Source organism: Mustela putorius, unplaced genomic scaffold (genome assembly GCF_011764305.1).
Source record: "Mustela putorius furo isolate JIRA1106 unplaced genomic scaffold, ASM1176430v1.1 tig00003834_pilon_pilon_pilon, whole genome shotgun sequence".
NCBI classification, from domain to species: Eukaryota; Metazoa; Chordata; class Mammalia; order Carnivora; family Mustelidae; genus Mustela; species Mustela putorius.
This window is the reverse complement of record NW_025421987.1, coordinates 115,275,678-115,299,244: the sequence shown is the minus strand read 5'-3', so window position 1 is coordinate 115,299,244 and position 23,567 is coordinate 115,275,678. Positions and strand designations below refer to the sequence as shown.

The window sequence follows — 23,567 nt, the reverse complement described above, 5'->3', positions numbered from 1 at the left end:
ATAAGCTACGCTGCCTAGAGTAGTAAACGAAGGACCAATGGAAGCGACCTGGCTCATAACACTGGGAGAACAAGTTATTGGCTAAAAACAGATGTTCTCATCTCTTCCACTCAAGCCAAGAAGATTTGAGGTGAGGCCTAGACAAGGATAAGGATGTAAATGTTAGTTATCTTAAAAACAAACAAACAGGGGCACCTGGGTGGCTCCGCTAGTTGAGCACTGCCTTCCGCTCGGGTCATGATCCTGGGGTCCTGGGATCGGGTCCCACGTCCGGCTCCCTGCTCAGTGGGGAGCCTGCTTCTCCCTCTCCCTCTGCCTGCCTCTCTGCCTACTTGTGCTCTCTCTGTCAAATAAATACATAAAAATCTTTAAAAAATTAAAAAAACAAATAAACAGAACTTCAGGATGAATTGAATGCCTAAATTGAAAACAACTGCTTAGGTTTCATTTATTCTTTTATTGTCCCAATAAATATCTATTAACAGCAAATTGCTAAAAAGATGCTGAATATTTAACTATAAACAGTTACGTATAGTTCCTATCCTTATGCAAGTTGAATAAATGGGCAATGAATGACAAGTCAATGCCACAAGGGGCACCAAAGGAAAAGTGCATGCATGGCACTAGGCTGTACAAGGCAGGTTATCAAGGGGGCTTTGGGGACAGACAAGGCTTTCTGGAAGAACTCACCTCTATAACGAGACCTGCAGCATGAATAAGACTAGTGGGCCCGGGGGGGGGGGGGGGGGGAGACTGCTCTTGACTAAATAGCATGGGCAAAAGTAGCAAGAAGAATTACAAGGAAATGAAAGAAAATTCAGAAGAGGTGAAACTAGAAAGCATATGGCTCTTTAAAGACCAAACATCTTTAGGAGATTAAACTCCATCTTAAATATAGTGGGGAGTCATATAAGAGTTTCATACTCAATCATAGTTGCTTTGTCCAAATATCACTCGAAGAAGAACATAAGGGAGTGGGTCAGAGTAGGTACCGGTACACAGTTCACAGAAAGAGATTAGGTATTTGGCTATATGGAATACAGTGGGGTTTGGACGTGAACAAAATAATTAAAAGGCAGAAGTGACAGGATGGGTGACTGACAGAGCATGGAAAGGCTGAGGGGGAATAAAAAAATCAATAAGGAAAATTGCCCAGACTTCTGGCTCAATACTGTATGGATGCCAGTCCCATTTCCTGAGGGTTGAAGAGTCAGAGGTAGCCAGCCAAAGAGGCTGGAGATTAATATTTCAGATATCTGGAACTTCCCTAACACCCCGTTAATCCAAAACGTGCTTCCTATTTTGGCTTTAATGGCCCTACCCGATGGCTCTGTGCAGCAGGTCGATGGCTTGAGCGGGCAATCAAGGAGCTTCTTCTAACACAAGAGGGAGCCCGCGAGCACAATCTCAAAATCGGGAAGCCGCAAGACTAAAGTTCACAGGAAGCTTCTGAACGCCCTAATATACCCACCCTTAAAGATCTCACAACGGCTCCACCCCTAAAAGCCAAAGACTTAGCATAAAAGCGCCCTCAGGTCAACGCGCGGACTAATGACTCCGCCCCGCTCCGCGGCACCGGGGAGAGGTAGACGGCCGGATGTGGAGTCTCGGAGTGAGTCACGTGAGCTAGCAGAGTTCGGCGGGACTCCGCCCCGCCCCCGCCGCACCGTCGTCTCACGTGACCGCCTGCAGCCAGCCAATGGGTGAGCGCGGTGGAGAATTTCGAATGTGGCCGCGTTAGCAGACTGGCGACTGGAGGTAGAACCTAGACCCGGAGGGTCCGAATCGTGGGACACACCGGCCGGACCGCGTCGCGGAAGCTTGGAATGTGAGGAGGAGGGCGACAGCTGCGGCAGAAGTGGTGGTCAAGGTACTGTTTTGAGCGTACCTGTGGGAGGAAGGTTTCCGGGCCCTCTTCCGGCAACACCTCCCCTCCCCGACTTTACCCGGGCCCCCGAGAAAACGGCCCCAGGTTTTTCAGGTGTGGAACAGGGGTGTTGTGGCCCTCTTCCTTCAGAGGTCTCTCAGTCGTTCCAAGTTCGGTGTCCAAAAGCTCAGGATGTGGAGCCAAATTAATCGGGTGCCTTTGTGTGTTCATCCACCGGCCTTGCGCCTTCCGACGCTCTAATTTCCTCTTCTGTTAAATACTGGGATACCCTAACCTCCTGCCTTGCAGAATTTTGTGGATTAAGTTATGTGTGAAAACATTTACAGTGTTAAAAGCTAGGCTTAATGTTAGGGCACACAAACCGGCAGCTGTTCTTTGTGCAGCACGATACCGTTGACCTTGTTTCGCTTCGGTTATCCTGGAGAAGCTAGCCCTGATCAGTGTCCTGCCTGGCTGCTTCAGCAGCACGAATGGTAAAAATTATGACGGAGATCCCATATTCCAGGTTCATCTGAATCCAGACCCTTTATCTGAATGCAGACGGACTCTCATCTCGCACGGTGACCTGTTTTCATTAGCTCTCCCCACCAAACCTCCTGTTAACGCCATTGGCCTAGACAGGGAACTTCTGATATGGCCAATTTCTTTTGTGATTTTAAGTTGGTTAAACGTGGTAACAAAAGTTTTTTAGGTAAGTCTTTACTAAACTAACTTGATCAATTACTTCATTTGTTTGGCTCTCAGACATCTCCAGTGGAAACTCAAAAGCTCCATTGTGATACATTGTTTCATACAATCCACTTAACATTAGTGCTTTTAAAAAAAATGTGCTTGATCTACTAGAACCATCCCAGTACATGTTGTATCTACACTGTCAGAAAATAATGGGATCTATAATATCTATATTTAACACCCCCAGACACTGTTTCAAGGAAAATAAGGCCTGGAGAAAATATTCAAGAAAATGTAAGATTTAGTAAAATACTTGACTGAGAGGAGATGGAGCTATCTTTTGTAATGTATATCTAGCTGTAGGAAACAAGAATTATTTTTGCAATTTTAAGATCTGCAAAGTGCAGTTTAGGAAAAAAGATGTTCATGAAAAGTAATTTGATCCGCTCAGTAGTAGAATACTGAAGCAAATCTGATTTGCAGTATTGAAAGATTTAAGTATATTTATATATACTTATGTACTTATTTATATGCTCAGTAGCATTATGCCACTATGTGGCATACTTTTAACTGTATGTAGAGCAATCATTATTTAATGTTGTTTGATATATTCATGACTTACTAGGAGCTAGCAGACCTGAGTATTTAAAAAAAACTTTGAGAAAACTGACGTGTTCCCCTGCCTCAGTTCCTATTCTATCTCTATAATTGTTATAGTAGCCTATTAAATAATTGCATATAGGGCTACATAGTTTAATGAAACCTCTGAAGATGACCTTGACTTTATTGAAAGTGTGTGCTATATCTTGAGTATTGGGTTAAAAGAGTGTGGAAGAAAGAGTTAATCAAGTGACCTAATCTAATAAATTAATAATATAGAGCAGAACTGGAAAACAAAGCCCACATATATGATTATCTCTGACTAATGCTGTAAGTCTAATAAACACTAAAACACTACATGTTGGTCGTATGCATTGCCCGTAGGAAACATATAATAATATCAAAATAATAATAAGACTAAAATATAATATTATTTCCCGTAATACCTTTACAGTAAGCCTTCAGTGAGTATTTGTTAAAGAATAAATAGTGGCATATTACAGAGGTTTTGGTTGAAAATGCATACTTATTAACCTTCCCTATAAAGTACCTGAAGAGGCTAATATTATGCCAAAATATTAATGAGATTTTAAAGCTGCAAAATCTAAGTTATTACCAAAATCTAAATCTAAATAGTATCATCTTCTATAAGCTAATTCTACAGTTACTATGTCTATTTAATCTATTTAATTTGTTCTTTATGAACAACCTGTGTTCTCAATCTTATTTTATGATATTATCATAAACAACCTGTGTTCTCAATCTTATTTGATGATATTATCTCTTAGGTAACTTAAATACTTTTTATTGTTTTAAATTCCTAGGCAGAAGATGGCCAAGGAAAGGTGCCTTAAAAAGTCCTTCCAAGACAGTCTTGAAGACATAAAGAAACGGATGAAAGAGAAAAGGAATAAAAATTTGGCAGAGATTGGCAAACGAAAATCTTTTATAACTGCACCTTGCCAAATCCAAATAATCTGTAAGAGATTTTCATGTCCTTTTGCATCTCTCTTTACGTTTAGACTTAATACATAATAAAAAAAATTTTTTCCTCTTTTAGCCAACACTTCTACGCTGCTAAAAAGCTACCAAGACAACAACAGAATGTTAGTTTTAGCTTTGGAAAATGAAAAATCCAAAGTGAGAGAAGCCCAAGATATCATCCTCCAACTGAGAAAAGAATGTTACTACCTCACATGTCAGCTATATGCATTGAAAGAAAAACTGAATCCACAACAAACAGAAGAAACTGCTCAGGTAATTTTATTACAAATGGTAAATTTCAATTACTTATAGCTCTGTTATTAGCAAATTGATAAAACATCTCTTGTCAGTTAAGGAAACTTCAAGCACATACATGACTGATACTTGTGCTTATATAACTTGATTCTGAAAGCAGGTAGCGAGACAAGGTATAGAAGAACTAGTTTAGCTTATTGCACTGCTGGTCCCTTTGACTATTCACTTAAGTGAGTCAAAGATAGCGAAAGGTCTAAAAGTGGTACTTGATGTAGACAGTCCAGAAGTTTTAATCAGTGGTATAAATCTTACCTATTCTATGTGGTTTTGTTACATCTAGTGAGGTTTTATAAGAACTACCTTAATTTGGGAGGGGGGTATTTAAGTGCCTTTGAAGAGTCAATTTTACTAATGGTTGGTCAAATAAGGAAAACTGTACACTAACTGGGCATTAACAGAAACAGTTTACTTTCTTCCTGTTGGCCATCTATTTGCTATGCTAGTGAAGACAGTTGTGTTGGCACTTAGGCCAGGAAACCAGAGAAGAAAACCGGACCATAGTGGAAGGGTATAGACTCAGGAAGTCATCTCACCCCTGACAGGGGAGTCAGTGAAAGAGTTCTTGCTTCCCAGCAACTAAAGTGATTCCACCTTTTTTCTGTGTATGATATAGAGAATGTACATACATATATATGCAATATATGCATGTGTAGTGTAGCAGAGAATTGTCTATAAAGATTCAATATAATTTCCTTCATGTGAGGGTTATTTTTTTAAAGATTTTATTTATTTTATTTTATTTATTTATTTGACAGAGACACAGCAATAGAGGGAACACAAGCAGAGGGGGTAGGAGTGGGAGAGGGAGAAGCAGGCTTCCCGGCAAGCAGGCAGCCCGATGCAGGGCTCGATCCCTGGACCCTGGGATTGTGACCTGATTTGAAGGCAGATGCTTAAGGACTGAGCTACCCACACGCCCCAAGGGTTAGATTATTTTAAAAGGTTTTTTTTTCCTTCAGAATATAATTATTCCTTTTTTTTTTCCTTTTCCTTGTTTGGTCAACTAGTGAAGAAAAAAAATCCCTCCAAAGATATTTGACTCTTCCTTTTCCCTTTCCTAAGTTTTTGGTGGAATCATATATAGAATAGTGAAAAATGGGTACCTGATAAGATAATCACAAAAACTGTGGGCAAAAATTCTATTATTCAAGGCCTTTTGACATTTATCAATGATTTTTAAGTATTTATTAGAACGTATTAATTGCTGGACAAAAGTGTTCTTAGCATTTAAAACATCAAAGTTCGTTTTCTGCCATATACTTGGTACATGTGTCACTCTCTCATCCATCATCCTATACTCGTGCTTCCATGCTTATCAATTTATGAGTGATAGAAAAGCTTAAAATGTTTTAATAAGAAAAATGTTTTTCTTGCCTGTCAATAGTTAATGTGGTTTATAAGGATTAATCCCAAAGTAGTTCCTAATAACCTTTTGTTCCCTAAATTTGATAATGAATCTTTTAGTAACTTGTTATTAAATTATATTATTCTGGGGACACGTGGGTGGCTCAGTCAGTTAAGCATCTGTCTTTGGCTCAGGTCATGATCTCAGAGTCCTGGGATTGAGTCCCACATCAGGCTCCCTGCTCAATGGGAAGTCTGCTTCTCCCTCCGTGCTCATACACTGTCTCTCTCTCTTAAATAAATAATAAAATCTTTAAAAAAATAAAAATAAATTCGGGGCACCTGGGTGGCTCAGTGGGTTAAGGCCTCTGCGTCGGCTCAGGTCATGATCTCAGGGTCCTGGGATCAAGCCCTGCATCGGGCTCTCTGCTCAGCAGGGAGCCTGCTTCCCCCTCGTTCTCTCTGCCTTTCTCTCTCTCTGTCAAATAAATAAAATCTTTAAAAAATGTTTTTAAATTTTTAAAAAATAAAAATAAATTCTATGGTTAAATATTCTCCTTTGCCTTCAGTAATACTACTACTTAAATGTTAGAACATTAACGTTTAGAACGTTAGCTGTACTGAAAATAAATTGAAGACATTTAACAGGATTAAATTTCTAGTTGTTTTGTTTCTCTTGAACAATTTTAACCTGTCATAATGTCAGCATCTTATATGTGCATCAAGTTAAAAAAACAACTGAACTAGATTAGAGTGATCTCTAAGGAATCTGTATGGAAGTGAAAACCTTCCTAATACAAATCTACAAATCTGTCTGTGTCTGTGCTGTGTTTTTCATCTTCCCTCCTGTCACAGTGGCAGAAGTGCCTCTGCTCCTATCGAAGTCTCTACATCAGATTCCCTTTTTCTCATCTCTAGGACTTTGCTCCTAGAAGTTTGTGCTCTTTCAACATGTATTTCCCTCTTGGCTGAATCATTCTAGCTATCATTCAAATGTGCTTTACTATATCATACCTTAAGAGGAAAAGAAAATAAGTAAAAAAAAAATAGGGATGCCTGGGTGGCCCAGTTGGTTAAAGCCTCTGCCTTCAGCTCAGGTCATGATCTCAGGGTCCTGGGATTGAACCCCACATCGGGCTCTCTGCTCAGTAGGGAACCTGCTTCCCCCTTTCTCTCTGCCTGCCTCTCTGACTACTTGTGATGTCTGACTGCCAAATAAATTAAAAAAAAAATTTTTTTTAAGATTTTTTATTTCTTCATGTAACAGAGATCACAAGTAGGCAGAGAGGCAGACAGAGAGAGGGGGAGAAGCAGACTCCCTGCTGTGCGGAGAGCCCAATGTGGGGCTCGATCCCAGGACCCCAAGATCATGCCCTGAGCTGAAGGCAGAGGATTAACCCACTGAGCCACCCAGGCACCCCTAAATAAAATTTTTGAAAAAAGAAAAGAAAAAAGAAAATAAATGAAACCTCTCCTGGTTTCATATCCCTCTACTCATTTCTCTGCTTCCCTTCACAGCAGAACTTTAGCAAAGAGGACAGTGTGCTTACTGTCTTCACTTCCCCAGCTTCCATTTACATTTGAACTTGCTTTTACCTGGCTTTTATCCCCATGGTTCTATGGTCACTCTGCCAGGTGCCCACAACTCCCATTTTTAGTGGCCAAATTTATTGGTCACTACTTTCTTCTTGACCTTGAAAAAAAAAAAAAAAACAACAACTTTGATTTCTTAGCTTTCTTACTATCATACTCTCCTGGTTGTCCTGCCTTTCTGACTGTTCCAGGTCAGCTTCTTACTTCTTCTTTACTTTCAAATGTCAATTGTTCTAGACCCATACTGTCTTATCCCCCTCCCACGGCTTTAAATGTGATCTGTCTGCTGATGACTTCCAAATTTATAACTTAGCACACACACACAAAACTACTATTTGATATATCTACTTAAATACTTACAAAGGATCTTAAACATGCTTTGTACAAAGTACAACTTTTTATTTTTCCTCTCCCAAAGATATTGTATACTTCTGCCTCTGTCTGTGAGTCTTATCTCATAAAATAATCTACTCATTTGCTCAAAACCAAAGAGGCTTCCCTCTCCCTTACTGTCCCCACCTCTACCCCTCTTCAATCCAGCACACTTTGTCCTCTTAACACCTTCCACTGGGCTTCACCTTGTAGCCATAGGACACTAGTCCTATGGCTACAAAGACATAGGCATGTCTTGCTAGATCTATTATAATGACTTCTAACTCCTCCTGCTCTTGGCCCCATTCAGTCCATGTTTCACACAGTGACCAGACTGATCTTTTTAAAACGTAGATCATTTTACTTTCTTTCTTACTATTTATGTGACTTCCCATCACACTTACACTAAAATTCAAACTCATGACTCCCAAGGCTTCATTATGTGGTCTCTGTGCACACACACCCTACTGTTCTCATTATGAGAAAGGTCATAGGTGACTCCAGCCACAATGGCCTTTCTTTTCAAAGACTTTATTTATTTATTTGACAGAGAGAAAGTGAAAGCAGGAACACAAGCAGAGGGAATGGGAGAGGGAAAGCAGGCTTTCCACAAAGCAGGGAGGCTGGATCCCAGGGCCCTGGGAGCGTGACCTGAGCTGAAGGCAGACGCTTAATGACCGAACCACCCAGGTCCCCTGGCCTTTCTTTTCTAAATACAGCAAGGTTTTTTCTACACCATGACTTCTGTATTTGCTGTTTCTATCACTTTTTCTTTCCCTGCTCTTTCAATGGCTAGCTCCTTTGCATTCTTTAAATTTCAGATGAAAGTCACCCTAAGAGAACCCCTCCAACCTCAAGTACTCTATCACTTCAGCTCTGAGTATTTCCTTCATAGCATTTACAATGTCTGAAATTACTTACATATCTCTTTTCTTTTGTTTTAAAATTTTCTCTCCCTACCCTAGAATATAAGAGGGTTGGACCTAAATCTATTGTTAAGTTGCTATACATCTAGTTCCTAGAACAGAGCCTGGCACCATATAGAGTGCTCATATGTTTTTATTATTAAATAAATGAATGCTTTGTTATGAGTATTTCAATTGTACCACTTTTTTCTTTATTTTAATATATTAACAGAACCAGGAAATACGTCCTTCTGGAATGGACTCCAAAAGTGGCATCAACTCTGGGGATTTATTTGTGAAGGATATACCGTTAGTATCAAATTTCATTATTATGATTACTAATATCAAGAAAGATTTAATTTGATGATAGATTTACCAAAGAAAATTTGCATATTATAGATCCTTGTGTTTGGAGTCTGATGTTTTCTGTACTAAAAATGCATTAAAATAATATGATACGTACTGTTACATATAGCCAAGCCAAAACTTTCTTATACTTACTTTATTGATATCTAAGAATAAGCTAGTTTTTTAAATATATCTGAACTTCTTCACTTATATTTTTCTTATGTCATGTTTTTATTCTAAGATGGATTGGTTATTCACATGAAGGTATTTTTGCCAGTACTACACATAGTCTGGTTTAGAAACAAAACATAATAAAACATCATGTTTAACACAGCTATCACATCGCTTCTCAGCTTTTGGTTAAGATCGAGTATAACACAGCTATCACCTGTCTTGTTAATCCACGTCATTCCTAAATACAGTCAGACCACTCAATGTACCCTCCTCCCCTTCTCTTAGATCAAGTATACTTTGCTTATAAATTATTGAGATATAATTACATAAAGTAAAATGCACAGATCTTAATTGCACAGTTTGATGAGTCTGACTAATATATACACCTGTGGAGCCAAAATCTCCATTATGATATAGAGCACTGCTGTCACTCTAGCTGGGCTTTCTCAGTTTCAGCATTATTAACGTTTTAGGCCAGATCATTCTTTGTTGTGGAAGGCTATCCTAAGCATTGTGGGGCATTTGGCAGGATCCTTGGCCTCTACCACGAAATGTCAGTGGCACTTCCCTCCCCCGGTTATGAGAACAAAAATAACTTGACAGTGCCACGTATCCTTATAATTATCCCTAATTAGAATCATTGCCATAAGGCATCACCTATCCCTTTCAAGTCTTTCCCCTTCTCTTCACAAAAATAATCACTAAGATGATTTCTATCCCCGTATTAATTTTAATCATGAATAGTTGAAAATAGTTGAACTGTAAGATCTAACAAAATATTTATGTAATGGTCAAAAAGTAAGATGGGGTACTTGACTTTTTATAAGATTCCTCAAATTGTTAGTTACCATAACTGTTACCTAAACCTACATTTAATTTTCAATGTCTAGAGGGAAAAATTCTCTATAGGAAATAAAAAATAAAATTAGGATGAAACAGCCAGTAATAGTATTAAAGCATAAAGAAAGTTGTTTCATGAGCCAAAGAGGGACAAGATTTTTAAACAAATAGGTTTTTCAAAGAGATCAGTAATTAGGCACCGTAAAACATATACTACCAAGAAAAAAAAAAGATCACAGCTCGACTAATGATGAGGCAGGCTGATAAAGAGTTGAGTAATAAAATTGCATTTCTGTGATATATTTTGTAAGTCAGTTCCAATTGACTGTTTCTCCAGGTAAATGAAATTATGAGTTATGGCATGTCTTCATTGATAAGGTAGTTCTTCCAGTGGAAGTTAAATGTCAGTTTTAACAAACCAGCCTCCATATAAGCCTCCATATATTTTTGTTTGTTTGTTTTCTTTGATACTGAACAGATATACTGATTTCGAATAGAAATGATGAAATACTAAAGAAAGAGAAAAACAATTTTAAGAAAATCTTAAATTTGTTTTTATTATATAATTATAAAATAAATTTCTGTTTCTCTTTGGCTAGACAAGTTCCTCTTCAAGAAGCTCACCTTCCAGGACAAGGAGAATCATTCCAAACAGAAGGTAATTTAAGTGAAAATCTAAAAATAATATTAAGGGAAACAGATCTTTGTGAACAAGTAAAAATTAAATTTCTCTAATATTTTTTAACTTTAAATTTGCTCATCTGGATTTTTTCTGCTTAAAGCAAATCTATTTATTTTACACAAAATAATAAGTTTTAAAATACATTCATTTATTTTGCCAAATCTATAATCAGGTATAAATGGCTGCAATTTACTGAGCCCTACTATGTGCCAAGCTATTATGTATATAGCTACTATGTATGCCAGTGGCTACTATGTGTTAGCCATTTTACATACATTATAACAATTGACCCTCACAACAACCTTGGAATGTAAGTGCAATTGGTCCCATTTTATATAGACTCAAAGAAGTAAATTATCTCACAAGAAGTGGCCCAAATGGTAAAAGCCTAGTGTTTAAACTCAAAGCTGACCTCGAAAGCCATGCCATTCTTTCCACTTCTAAACTGACATGTACCTGCTCTCAAATATCAATCCTTTCTACTTGAACTAAGCTTTGAAGAAGGGATAGCATTTGAATAAATAGGACCAAATATCCTCACTTTTCCTAAAAATACAGATTATATTTCTTACCTGAAGGGCTTTGCAATTACCCCAATCTTACTAATTTTTCAAGGAACACCTTAGCTCCCACTTTCTCAAGTGTGCTTGTCCTACTTTAAAATATGAGGTTCTTTCCAACTGAATCCTATACACATAAATACATATAACTTACTAGTTTTTCTTTAAACCTTTAAATCAGGGATGCAGAAAACCTTCAGTTAGAATATTTTCAAAAGTTATATAAGGTTCTTTCACAGGTCAGATAGAAGCCATCAATTGATCATTGCTAAGTAAATAAATGGCAATATTAAGTTCCTCAGATTTGTATTTACTTAGAACAAGTGTGGAGAAGCTACAGAATGACTTTTCATTTATTCCACTTTTAATTTTGAGTTCTAAGATTGCTAAAATTAAAATTTGCATAAAGTAAAACTATTTTTTCTCATTTTTTAAAAAATTCTCAGAGCAAATACCTATTTCTCAAGATAGACTGGGATTTGATTGGGATTCAGAAGAAGATAAATCTGCTGATAATGTCTTACCTAGAACTGTATCTGTTCGTCGAAGTTTAAAGAAACATTTTAACAATCTATCACATTTCAATACCATGGATGATTTTGAAATCAGTCATTTCTCAGTGCAGCCCTTTGAATCTGAAAGAATTAGATGTGCAGACCCACTAGTAAACATGAATATACCTGAAAACATAGAACAAAGTGTTTGTCAATGGAATAAGAATCAAACTAACTTATCACTAAAGCTGATTGACCCAGGAAGACCTGCTAAAGCAAAAGAAAACATTTTAGAATATAAATTTGAACAAACTGAAAGCAAACATAGAAGTGCACAAGGAAGAAAAGGAAAAGAGAAAAGAAAAGCTAACAGAAGAAGAAAATCAAAATCTGTACCGAAGTATAAAGGGGGCAAAAGTGAAAATAAAAAAACTGTTTCCAAAAAAATGTTGAATGAATCTGTCACTTCCAGCGATGCTTACAATTTTAATTTGGAAGAGGGTGTTCATATCACACCTTTCCGCCAAAAAGTGAGCAATGATTCTACCGGAGAAGAAAACAACAATGAATTTGAAGTGAGCGTCTGTGAATCAAGTGGTTCAGGAGATGATTCCGATGACCTCTATTTGCCCACTTGCAAGTACAGTCAAGATGTCTCTAGTGAATCAGATAGGAGCCCAGTCACCAGGAATCGACCTAGAAGAGCACTAAAATATAGGAATGAAAATGAGATCATGGATTCGAAGCTTACAAAAACTCCTATCAGTAAGTGATCTACTTGTTTGCCTGCATTTTTAATGTTTATAATAAATGATTACTCCTGATGCTTATATGCTATACTTACCATCTGTTTCTCTGGGGGAGGTTAGAGACTTGCCATCTGTCTCTGGTGGAAGTTACAGTCTGATTAAACAATGGGGGCCTGGGGTGGAAATCACAATTGTATGGCTATGACCTACTTTAAGCTAATTTAAATCTTCTTTAAGAACAAATACTAGTTACAGAGAAAGCATTTTTACTTTTAGTAAATGAAGCCTTCCAATGTAAGCAAAAACCTTTGGTGGAGTTGTTGAATTAAAATACCTTCTATATACTCACTTGAAACAGGCTCTTAAAAACAAAATCAAATTTGAATCCAGTGACCTGTCATTTTAATGGCTTTCCTTCATATTCAATTTGACAGGAACCATGATTTTAAATGGATTCATTCTAGTTAATGAAAGGTGGCCAAACACTAGACCAAACTTTTTTTTTTTTTCAATATGGGCTAAGTATTCTTCTCTAAGACATTTTTAAGACATCTAAAAACTTTGGCTTAGAAAATCTTGCTTTTATTAGTAAGATCAAAAGTAGAAATGGTTCAAAAGTTGATAATAGAGCCTCCGTCTGTCCAGAGAGTCTCATCTGGGGAATTTAGTTAGTGTGGTAAAACTAATGCATATGGTCAGGTTGTAGCATTCCCAAAACATTGTCATGCTATTTCATTTGATACTCAGAAAAACTCTATGAAGGGGCACCTGGGTGGCTTCATGGGTTAAGTGTCTGCCTTTGGCCCAGGTCATGATCCCAGAGTCCTGGGATCAAGCCCCTCATCACACTCCCTGCTCAGTGGGGAGCCTGCTTCTCTCCCCCTGCTTATGCTCTCTCTGTCAGATGAATAAAAAAATAAAATCTTGAAAAAACAAAAGAAAAACTCTATGATGTGTAGGTACCACCATGTTTATATTGTTTTTAAGGAAACTTCAAACCTAAAAAATTTAAATTACTTTCCAAGGTCACCCAGTGCAGACGTGGTAGTATGCAAATGTGTTGTTGTTGTTGTTAATATGCTATCATAATGTTACAAAATCAAGCAAAATTGGCCAAATGTTGATAATTGTTGAAGTGTGGTAACTGGGGTTTCATTATATTGTTGTGTCCAAATTTGTGTATCCTTGAAATTCTACACAGTGAATTTAAAAAAAAAAAAAAACTACACTCTAATATAGTGTCACTCAGAGTTTAGTCCCCAGATCACTAGCATCAATTAAGTGAAACTACTTTTTTTTTTTAAGATTTTATATATTTGTTAGAGAAAGAGCATAAGCAGGGGGAGTGGCAGGCAGAGGGAGAAGCAGGCTCCAGCTGAGCAAGGAGGCCCTTGCAGGACTCTATCCCAGGGTCCTGGGATCATGACCTGAGCTGAAGGCAGGAGCTTAACACTGATCCACCCAGGTGCCCCTTAGGTGAAACTTCTTAAAAATGCAGAATCTTGAGTCATACCCTTGATTCAGAATCTGCATCTTTTTAACAGTTTCCCTGGGGTATTTGTATATATGTAAATTTTAAGAAGCATTGTTCCAGAATATAGCAACTGATCTGATGTTGCTTAGCCATACTTTCCAAGCTAAAAGTTGGAATAATTAGTATAGTACAGTAAACTTATGTGGGGACAAAAAGAGGCAGTATTTGAAACCTAGATAACCCTGGAGAACATGGTTGCTAAATATAGGCATTTTACAGTTTGACTTCAAAAAACAATTTGCCTTTTAAAGCTGTGTGAAGAGATTGTCTTGCATTGTCCTTCTGTGTGCTGGGTACCTGTCACTCAATATAGATCTGTCTCCAAAGTAGAATAATTTGGATGCTTATGATAGGAAAAACATGGGTAACTTTTTACATAATAGCTTTACCAGAGGGAACCTGTTGATCTCCACAGAGGCTATGGTGTAGAATTCTCATTTATTTAATAAAGTGAATTTAAGTGGCTTTTTAAGACTATAGGAAGGCACTTCATAAATTTCGGTATTGAAAAAGATAGAGGCCTTGAAGATTCAACGGAGCAAGGTGAAACTAAAATGAAATTCCATAATTTAATTCATTATGCCCATATTATCATTGAAGAATTATAATTTTTTAAAGAATTTAAAGTTTTAGTAACTTTTATCAGTTCTTCACATCTACAGTAATATTTCAGTGGTATCTGGGATGAAAAAATGACTGAGTTAAAGATCTGTATTCTATAATTATATATATATATTTTATGTAAAATGCTGGATTTGTATATGTTTAGGATATGTAATTGCACACAATTTTAGTTCGTGTTTTTTTCTTTCATTTGGAACCATATTCCGTAAAAATTGTTTTTGTAGGTGAACTACCTAAAACTCACCACTCACCTCATTTTAGCCTGAAGGATATCACCAACGTCCCCTTGCATCCTGCAGTGAAAATCAGAAAACTTTCTCTTTCTCCAAAAAAGAAAGCAAGCCCAGGAGTCTCTCTGCCTAAGCGCAGGTGTGCAGTCAGTATGAATTATAAAGAGCCCACGCTAGCTTCGTAAGTATTTGATTTGTGGGAACCCACCTTTAATGATGCATGTTGGGGGAGTAAGGTTTGGAGCTTTGTTAAAGAACGAGTCTTGTTGGGGCAGCTGGGTGGCTCAGTGGGTTAAATAAAGCCTCTGCCTTTGGCTTGGGTCATGATCCCAGGGTCCTGGGATCGAGCCCCACATCCAGCTCTCTGCTCAGCGGGGAGCCTGCTTTCCCCTCTCTCTCTGCCTGCCTCTCTGCCTACTTGTGACTTCTGTCAAATAAATAAAATCTTTAAAAAAAAAAAAATGAGTCTTGTTGAAATATAAAGTTTTAATTAAAAACTGAAGTGGGGGGCTGCCTGGGTGGCTCAGTGGGTTAAGCCTCTGCCTGCAGCTCAGGTCGTGATCTCAGGGTCCTGGGATCGAGTCCCCCATTGGGCTTTCTGCTAGGCGGGGAGCCTGCTCCTTCCTCTCTCTCTCTCTACTTGTGATCTCTGTCAAATAAATAAAATCTTTAAAAAAAAAAAAACCAAAGTGGGAATACTAGCACTGGCATGTTTTACAATAACTATATTGAAGGGTGAGTTAGTATTGGGATGCTTATAATTATGTCTAAGAATTATTTTTACTCTTATAGGAAACTGAGAAGAGGAGACCCTTTTACAGATTTGTGTTTCTTAAATTCTCCAATTTTCAAACAGAAAAAGGATTCCAGACGCAGTTCTAAAAAAAGAAGTATGAAGCAAGTACAGTGATGGATGCTGTTTGTTGGAGGATGTTTAAATTCAACCCATTACACCTCCTTTTATCACTCCAAGAGAGAATCTCTAAGATAGTACATAATAGGGTTGAACTCTTGCCATGGAATATTCTTTGAACTCTAGATCACGAAAATTCTTCAGAACTATACTTCAAATGTGATGCTTTTTTTCATACCATTAATAAATTTGGTTTATTTTTTCTTTTAAATATAAATAACTGAACTTAAGCCCTATTTCTTAAACTGCCTAAAACTCTTAATTTTACTCATAATGTATCTTCTGCAGAAATTTTAGAAATGAATAATTAAATTAAGATGTTTTAATTACAAGCTTTTGGTGCCTTTTTTTTTTTTCCTTAAGTGGAAAATACTAGAATGAATGATTTTTGAAGATAGGCCAAGGATCTTTTGAAACTCTATATAATATTTGAATAAAATAAATTCTTGGCATGCATAGTAGGGTATACCCTAAGCTGTTTGTGGATCTCTTATATCACTCTTCTATTTAAAATTTCAAATAAAATGTGAGATCATTATTAAAGAATTAATGGTTGCTTAGGCTCAGGGACTAGGTAAGTGACTAGCTCTGAATACCAAACTCTGTGTATACATTTTTCAGTGGTAACTCAGCAAAATCACAAATTATGTCTTGGACTTTCAGGATAGTTCTCTAATTAGTGGTTACCGTGTTGGGGTTAATGCAGATAAAGAACATTTCCATCACCACAGAAAACTATTGGGTGATCACAAATTTGTTTTTGTACTTTTAATATTTCTGTATTCTTGCTGTAGTGTTTATCCATAGACCATTTTGTTTTATATTTTAACATTTTTCATGAATGTTATAGTGTATATATTTTTTTGCAACTGACTTTTAACTCACCATTGTTTTTGAGATTTATCCATGTTGGCAGATGTAGATTATTTTCATCGTTGTACAGTATTTTATTAATAAATAAACTAGACATTCTTTTGAGATAATTTGCTTCCACTTTTTTCATTATTACAAGTTAGTGCTGCAGTGAATATTCTACATTCTTGCACACATGTGAGTAAGTTCCCATAGAGCTGATACCTAGAAGGGGAGTTGCTCTCTAAAGTGGTCATACCAATTCCGACACGAGGAGTGTAATCACTCTCCTCTCAGCAACGTGTTTAAGTGCCAGTTTCCCCACACACTATCACGTTGTATCATTGGACATTGAAATCACCTAAGGCAATTAATGTGAAGTGGTTTCTCTTTGTTTTAATTATGAGATTTTATCTGAGTTAATTACTTCTGAGAATTCAAATGTTTATTGGTCACTCATTCCTTCTATAAATTGCATATTGTGTACTTTGCCCACTTTTCAACCAGAATATCTTTTTCTTAACAGAATGGGCTCTTTATATATTCTGGATAGTATGCCTTGTCTTTATTTACATGGGTTATAACTATTGGTTTCTACTTTATTCTTATTTTTTTTGATGATGTTCGGGAGTTTTAAACATCGGTGTCCTCTATCACCTTTTCTCTTCTCTAAAACTTGGTACTTTCTCTTTTTCACTTGAGTCTTTAAACTGTTTGGTATTTTGTCAAATGGGGATCTGATTTTATTTCATTTTCCATGAAAATAGCCTACCATTTCAGCACTATTCAGACTAATCTATCTGCTGTCTTTGACATACACTGAGGTTTCTATTGGTTTATTTGTCTAGCAATGGGCTGGTTATTGTATAGTCACATTTTTTTGTTGTAGTATAGTGGTGAAATATTTATCATTTTGATCATTTTTAAGTGTATAGTTCAGTAGCATTACATACATTCACATTTTTGTGCAATCAACCTTTTCATCATCCCAAACTGAAATCCTACACCCATTAAGCAGTAACTATCCATTTACTCGACCCCTCCATCCCCTAGTAACTACTATTCTATTTCCTATCTCTATGAATTTGTCTATTGCACGTACCTCATATAAATGGAATCACGCATTCTTCTTTTGTGTGTGGCCTATTTCATTTATCCATATCTGCACCTAACAGAATTTCATTCCTTTTCAAGTATTCAAGTGGTAGAATACAGAATAGTATTCTATTGGGTATATGTACCACATTTTGTTTATCAGTAGACATCTGGGTCATTTCCACTTTCTGTATATATGCTAATATAAAGATCTATTTGAGGGGCGCCTGGGTGATTCAGTAGGTTAAGCGTCTACCCTCAACTCAGGTCATGATCCCAGGGTCCTGGGATCAATCTCTGCATCCAGCCCCCTGCTTATCAGGAAGCCTGCTTCTCCCTCTCCCATTCCGCCTGCTTGTCTTCCCTCTCTCACTGTGTCTCTGTCAAATAACTCTTTAAGAAAAAAACCTATTTGAGTTTCTGCTTTTAATTTTTAAATATACATCCAGAAGTGGAATTGATAATCAATAGTAATTCTATATTTTGATGAGCCTACATACTGTGTTCTAGAGTGGCTGCACCATTTTATATTCCACCCAGGAGTACAAAGGGTTCCAGTTTTTCCATATCCTTGCTAATACTTGTTTTGTGGGTTTTTTCCATAATACCTATCCTAATGGTATGAAATGGCATCTCATTGTGGTATATTGACTTGCATTATCGTCTTTTCATATGCTTATTGTCCACTTGTATTCCTTCAGAAAAATATCTGTTCAAGTCCTATGCCTGTTTCTGAATTGGGTTGTTTCTGTTGATGAATCTTAGGAGTCCCTTAAATGTTCTAGATATTAATCTCTTATCAAATCTATGTGATCTACAAATGTTTTCCCATTATGTGGGTTGGCTTTTTACCGTTGGAGTGTCCTTTGATGCACAAAAGTTAATTTTGATTAAGTTCAGTTTATCAGTATTTCCTTTTGTTTTCTTTGCTTTTGATGTTATATCCAAGATGTTATACCCAAGAAATCATTGCCAAATCCAATGTCATGAAGTTTTTCCTCTATTATTTCTTACAAGTTGCATTTGTTTTTAAAACCATAGATGGAATTGGTTTGCTAATATTTTGCTTAGGATTTTTTATACCTATGATCGCAAATAAAATTTAAAAACAAGGCCATACTAGCCTCATTAAATTAGTTGAGAACCTTCTTTTTTTGCTCTGTGGAATAAATTGTTATCAATCAGGTTTGGTAAAACTTGCCATTAAAAATATTTTATCCTGTGTTTTGTGGGCAAATCTTTGTCTTGGTTTTTTAAATGATTATAAATTCTCTTATCCTTCTTTATTGTATTTAGCTAAATTACATTTTTCTTAGGAATTGCATATTTATCTGTTTTATTTAGTGGCATGTTACAGTATTTCTTAAATTTTCAAATCTCTGTACTATCTAGTTTTGTCACTTTTCTTTTTTTGCCTATTTTTTGCCTGCTTTCTTTTGTACAGAATCTATTTTGCTAGCTGTTAATCTTTTCAAGGGTCCAGCTTTTGTTGATCCTCAGATTTTTCATGTTCTACTTTATTAATTTCTATTGTTATTTTCCATTCACATTTTTATGTTGTCATTTTCTAACTTCTAACTCCTTGCTATCTAGCCTTCCTTTTTAAAAAAATTCTATTTTTAAGTAATCTCTACACTAAATATGGGACTCAAACTCTCCAGTCCTGACCCTCAGATCAAGAACTGCATACTCCACTGAGGGAGCCAGCCAGGTGCCCCCACCCTTCCTTATTAACATAAATTTTTAAAGTCATACCTTTTGGCCTCTTTGTTTTACTGCATGACCTCTTCAGTGTGTTTTATTATCCTTAACTTTGATTTCAAGTATTTTCTAACTTGGTGATTTCTTTTCTGACCTACCAGTTATGTAAATTATTTTTTTCATACAAAAGTGGAGAATTCTATTGTTAAGGAGTTCTATTCCTTTTGTAATACATCAAAATGTTATGTGTATCATGTTGATTCTTTGCTATTTGTTAAATCTTTTGTGACTAAGTTGTCAAATTTTACAAATGTTTAACAGTGTGTGCCAAAAAATATATATAAATTCTCTAATTGTTGAATGTAGTGTTGTATAATGCTTTCAAATATTTAACAGCTTTACTAATTTTGTCTTGATTCCTCATTTGCTAAAAGTATAACATCTTCCACAAAATTTCTGGGTTTACTGATTTTCCTGTGAACTGTTGTTTTTATCACTGTTGTAGTCACTCTTTTTCTCTCATAATGCTGTTTTAATGTTTTATATAGCTAAGGCAACTTATATATGGTTAATATTTGCCTGCATATGGTTAATATTAGTATTTTTACTATATCATTTTTTCTTTCCATTTCTTTAAGACTTCCTATGTTAATGTTTTAGATATATCTCATTAAAGGGCATATTACTAAGTTTTGGCTTTAGTTCAAATTCAATTGTCATCTGTTACCTAGCGCAGTCAGTCCATTTACATTTATTTTGATAACTCCTAAATTTGATTTATTTCTATCAAATATTTTTATGCTATCTACTCTGCTCTTTTTTCTTTACTGTTTACCGCTGGATTGGTCAAGTTGTCTCTATTTCTACTTTTATTAAATGGCTATCCTGTAATGGCTTAATTTGTATTTCCAAAGTCCAAGTTTCTGAAGCATATCTTTTATAAGTCATTTTGATGAGGGTCAAGTTTTTTTCTAGAAATGAATTTTTCCCTCACTCTTGATGTAGGTTGACAGTTACTTCCCCCAAATTTCATTTTCTTATGGTCTTAATTTTGCTGTTGAGAAGTCTTGTGGTCTAATTTTTGCTCACATTTTATTACTTTATCCTAAACATTTCATATTGTTGACTTAATTGTATTTTTAAAATTCATGTTCACTTGTTGGCTGCTAGTTTATGGAAATTCAATTCATTTTCATGTATGGATATTGCTAAATTCACTCACTAGATTTTTTTTTTTTGTAGATTCTTTAGAATTTTTTTAATGTACATGACCTTATTGTCTACAAAGGGTTCTCCTCTGCCTTGAATGCCCTTTTCTTGCCTTACTGCACTCTCTAGAAACTCCGCTACAATGTTGAATGAAAGTGATGAGAGCAGACACTTTTTCTTATCTCAACCTTGGAAGCATTTGGTTTTTCAGCGTTACTGTGATGGGCTTTAATTTTTTATTAATAATCTGTATCATATTGAGGACGCTTCCAACCTTGGAAGCATTTGGTTTTTTAGCATTACTGTGATGGGCTTTAAGTTTTTATTAATAATCTGTATCATATTGAGGATGTTTCCTCTTATTCTTCTTGTTTTTCTATTAAATTATGAGTGGGTGTTGAACTTTGCCAAATGCTTTGTCTATTGAGATGAACATTTTTTTTCTCCTTTGTGCTGTGCATATAATTACATTAATGAAGTTTCATGTTAAATCAACCTTGACTTAATCAGATACACCCCACTTGGTCATGATCTCTTATAATTTTTATATATTGCTGAATTCCATTTGCTAGTATTTTGTTAAAGATCTTTTGCATCTGTGTTTTTGAGGGTTGTGTTGATGTATAGTTCCTTAGAATTGTTTTTCTGGGTTCGGTATCAGGGTAAACAATACTGGCTCTCATAAAATGATTTCAGAAGTCTTCCCACATCTCTTTTCTGAGTTTGTGTAGGATTGATACTTCTTTTCCTTACACCTAAGACCTGTGTATTTTATTATATGTGCTTTGTGGGATATTGTGTTGTATTGCGTGTTTATTAATTATACTTCAATTTTTTTAATGTTAATACAGAAGGGGATGTTGAGATTTTTTAAAAAACAAGCTATGACTGTACAAGTGTGAGTGTGTTAAGGAGTAGCAGCAGTAGGGGCGCCTGGGTGGCTCAGTGGGTTAAAGCCTCTGCCTTTGGCTCAGGTCATGATCCCAGGGTCCTGGGATGGAGCCCCACATCGGGCTCTCTGCTCAGCAGGGAGCCTGCTTCCCCCTCTCTCTCTGCCTGCCCCTCTGACTACTTGTGATCTCTGTCAGTCAAATAAATAAAATCTTAAAAAAAAAAAAAAGGAGTAGAAGCAGTGCTGGCACATTGAATTAGTAACACTGTATGGGGAAAAGAAAGATTTGAATTAGAACTTGGTCACAAGGTTTGTATAAACCATGTCTGTATTCTATTCAACTCTTTAAAACAATGAAGATTAACCAAACTCAAGCACTTTCTTATAACCCTTGCCTATTCTGTTGCTGGACTGCTTTTTTTTCTGTTCTTATTTTCAAGCATAAACAGGATACCCATCTCTTAACTGTAGGAAATGAGTGGTTAACAAGAGAGCAAAGAATAGAGACCAGTGAATTTTAGAAAGGGTCCAAGAACCAAGTAAAGTGGTATGTAAAAAGTACCTATGCATGAACATGTGCATGACTTTGAGAGGGCCCCTACCTTCCAACAAATTCTCCAAGGGATTTCTCTTAAAGGACTTTTTTAAACATACATAAATTAAAACTGACAACCTTCGGTTCAGCTCAGAAAATCACACACACACACACACACACACACACACACACACAGTCGTGTAGTTTCTCATCTTTTTAAACTAATTCTGCCAAGGTTGTGTTGCACCTCCCAATAAAGAGAGAGTAAGAACACGGACTTTTGTTTTCTTCGCTTTTCTCTGACTTGTTGAAATATACTGCTTTTAATAAACCCAGAGAGAATCTCCAGCTTTATCTCTGTTCCACAAAAAAAGAAAAGTGCTCCCATAAAGAAACCAAGTCATAAACCTACATAAATTACATTAAAAAACTTTTCATGATACTTACGGGTGTTCCCTCACCTTCTCTCAGCATCTTCTGTTTATTTTGCTGAAGCTCTGACTTCACAGTATCATTTCTACTTTGCTCAGAGAAGAACACTCGTTAATGAGCGCTGCAGCAGACCGGCGCAGAACATTGTGGAAAAAAGCCACAGGCTGCCTCCAACAACCCTGTCCTGTACAGGTTTTACATCTCTTAAAACAGTGAGGGCTGGTCTGAAGACTCTCAGCTAAAAGGGGTGGCACATTATCGATCTGTCCATAGTGCCTCAGTCTGATCTTGTTTCTATCTTAGGTTTCATAATTTAAAATTTTACTTCCAGGTAGTATGAAACCTCAGTCTTTTCACTATTCTAATGAATACAACCAGCTTTCACATGTATTGAAAAAAACAACTTTGTAGCGATTCTTGATACAGATATATGGGATGGAGTGGGAAGGAGACTTCTTCTCCAATCCAGATGTTTACATTTCAGCAGAAGGAAGGACAAGCCCCCGGCCTCCCTCTGCCTTCATTCACTCCTCCCTCTGATGAGTTACCGGAAGGCTCAGGACTGCACTGTGTGGCTGCTCGCTCACCTGGACCTCTTCAGAGCTGGCCTGCCTCCAAAGAGCAGCACTGCTGTTGGCCATGCCCTGAGCTCGGTGGTAAAGGCCCTGCCCTTGGAGGGGAAGCTGGCAGTGGTGCCAAGCTGCTGGCAAGCCAGTCATATTGTTTGGTATTAGCCCATGTTCCAGAGATATACAAGCCACATTCTCCAATACCCATTTTATTATTAATAAAGATATTCGGGCCATAAGATGCCTTATTCTTTTGACTTCTCAGTTGGTTCAAGATTCAGAAAGAAAAGGCATTCTCTCATACTCCAGAGAGGACACAGTATTCTTTCCTGCAGTCACCATTCTGAGGCACATGAGAAGCTCAGGAGGAGATGTGTAAGAATCAGCTGTATTTTTAGCTGTCTCTTCATCTATTTCACCGATGCAACTGGGGAAAAAAATATCTAATTTCTAAAAGAGTA

At 36.7% G+C, this 23,567-nt stretch overlaps 1 protein-coding gene across 2 annotated transcripts; it reads left to right on the top strand.

Moving 5' to 3' along the window:
• Positions 1–1,680: 1,680 nt before the first annotated feature.
• On the top strand, positions 1,681–16,804 carry SGO1 (shugoshin 1). Of its 2 annotated transcripts, XM_004779893.3 has the most exons (9): positions 1,681–1,870; positions 2,394–2,579; positions 3,985–4,139; positions 4,221–4,417; positions 8,906–8,982; positions 10,635–10,693; positions 11,724–12,536; positions 14,903–15,089; positions 15,701–16,804. In XM_004779893.3, exons 3-9 carry the CDS (start codon positions 3,992–3,994, stop codon positions 15,816–15,818), a joined length of 1,599 nt encoding a protein of 532 aa, XP_004779950.1. In that variant the 5' UTR covers positions 1,681–1,870; positions 2,394–2,579; positions 3,985–3,991; the 3' UTR covers positions 15,819–16,804. The 2 variants fall into 2 exon arrangements, with proteins under 2 accessions (XP_004779950.1, XP_004779949.1); XM_004779892.3 differs by lacking the exon at positions 2,394–2,579 and having other exon boundaries at positions 1,682–1,870.
• The last annotated feature ends 6,763 nt before the right edge of the window (positions 16,805–23,567 follow it).

Excerpts from the sequence above, each read along its gene's own strand:
- SGO1 (XM_004779893.3), top strand. The coding sequence starts at position 3,992 with ATGGCCAAGGAAAGGTGCCTTAAAAAGTCCTTCCAAGACAGTCTTGAA. Across the intron at positions 4,418-8,905 it reads AAACAGAAGAAACTGCTCAG|AACCAGGAAATACGTCCTTC; the intron begins GTAATTTTATTA and ends ATATATTAACAG. Across the intron at positions 12,537-14,902 it reads GCTTACAAAAACTCCTATCA|GTGAACTACCTAAAACTCAC; the intron begins GTAAGTGATCTA and ends TTGTTTTTGTAG.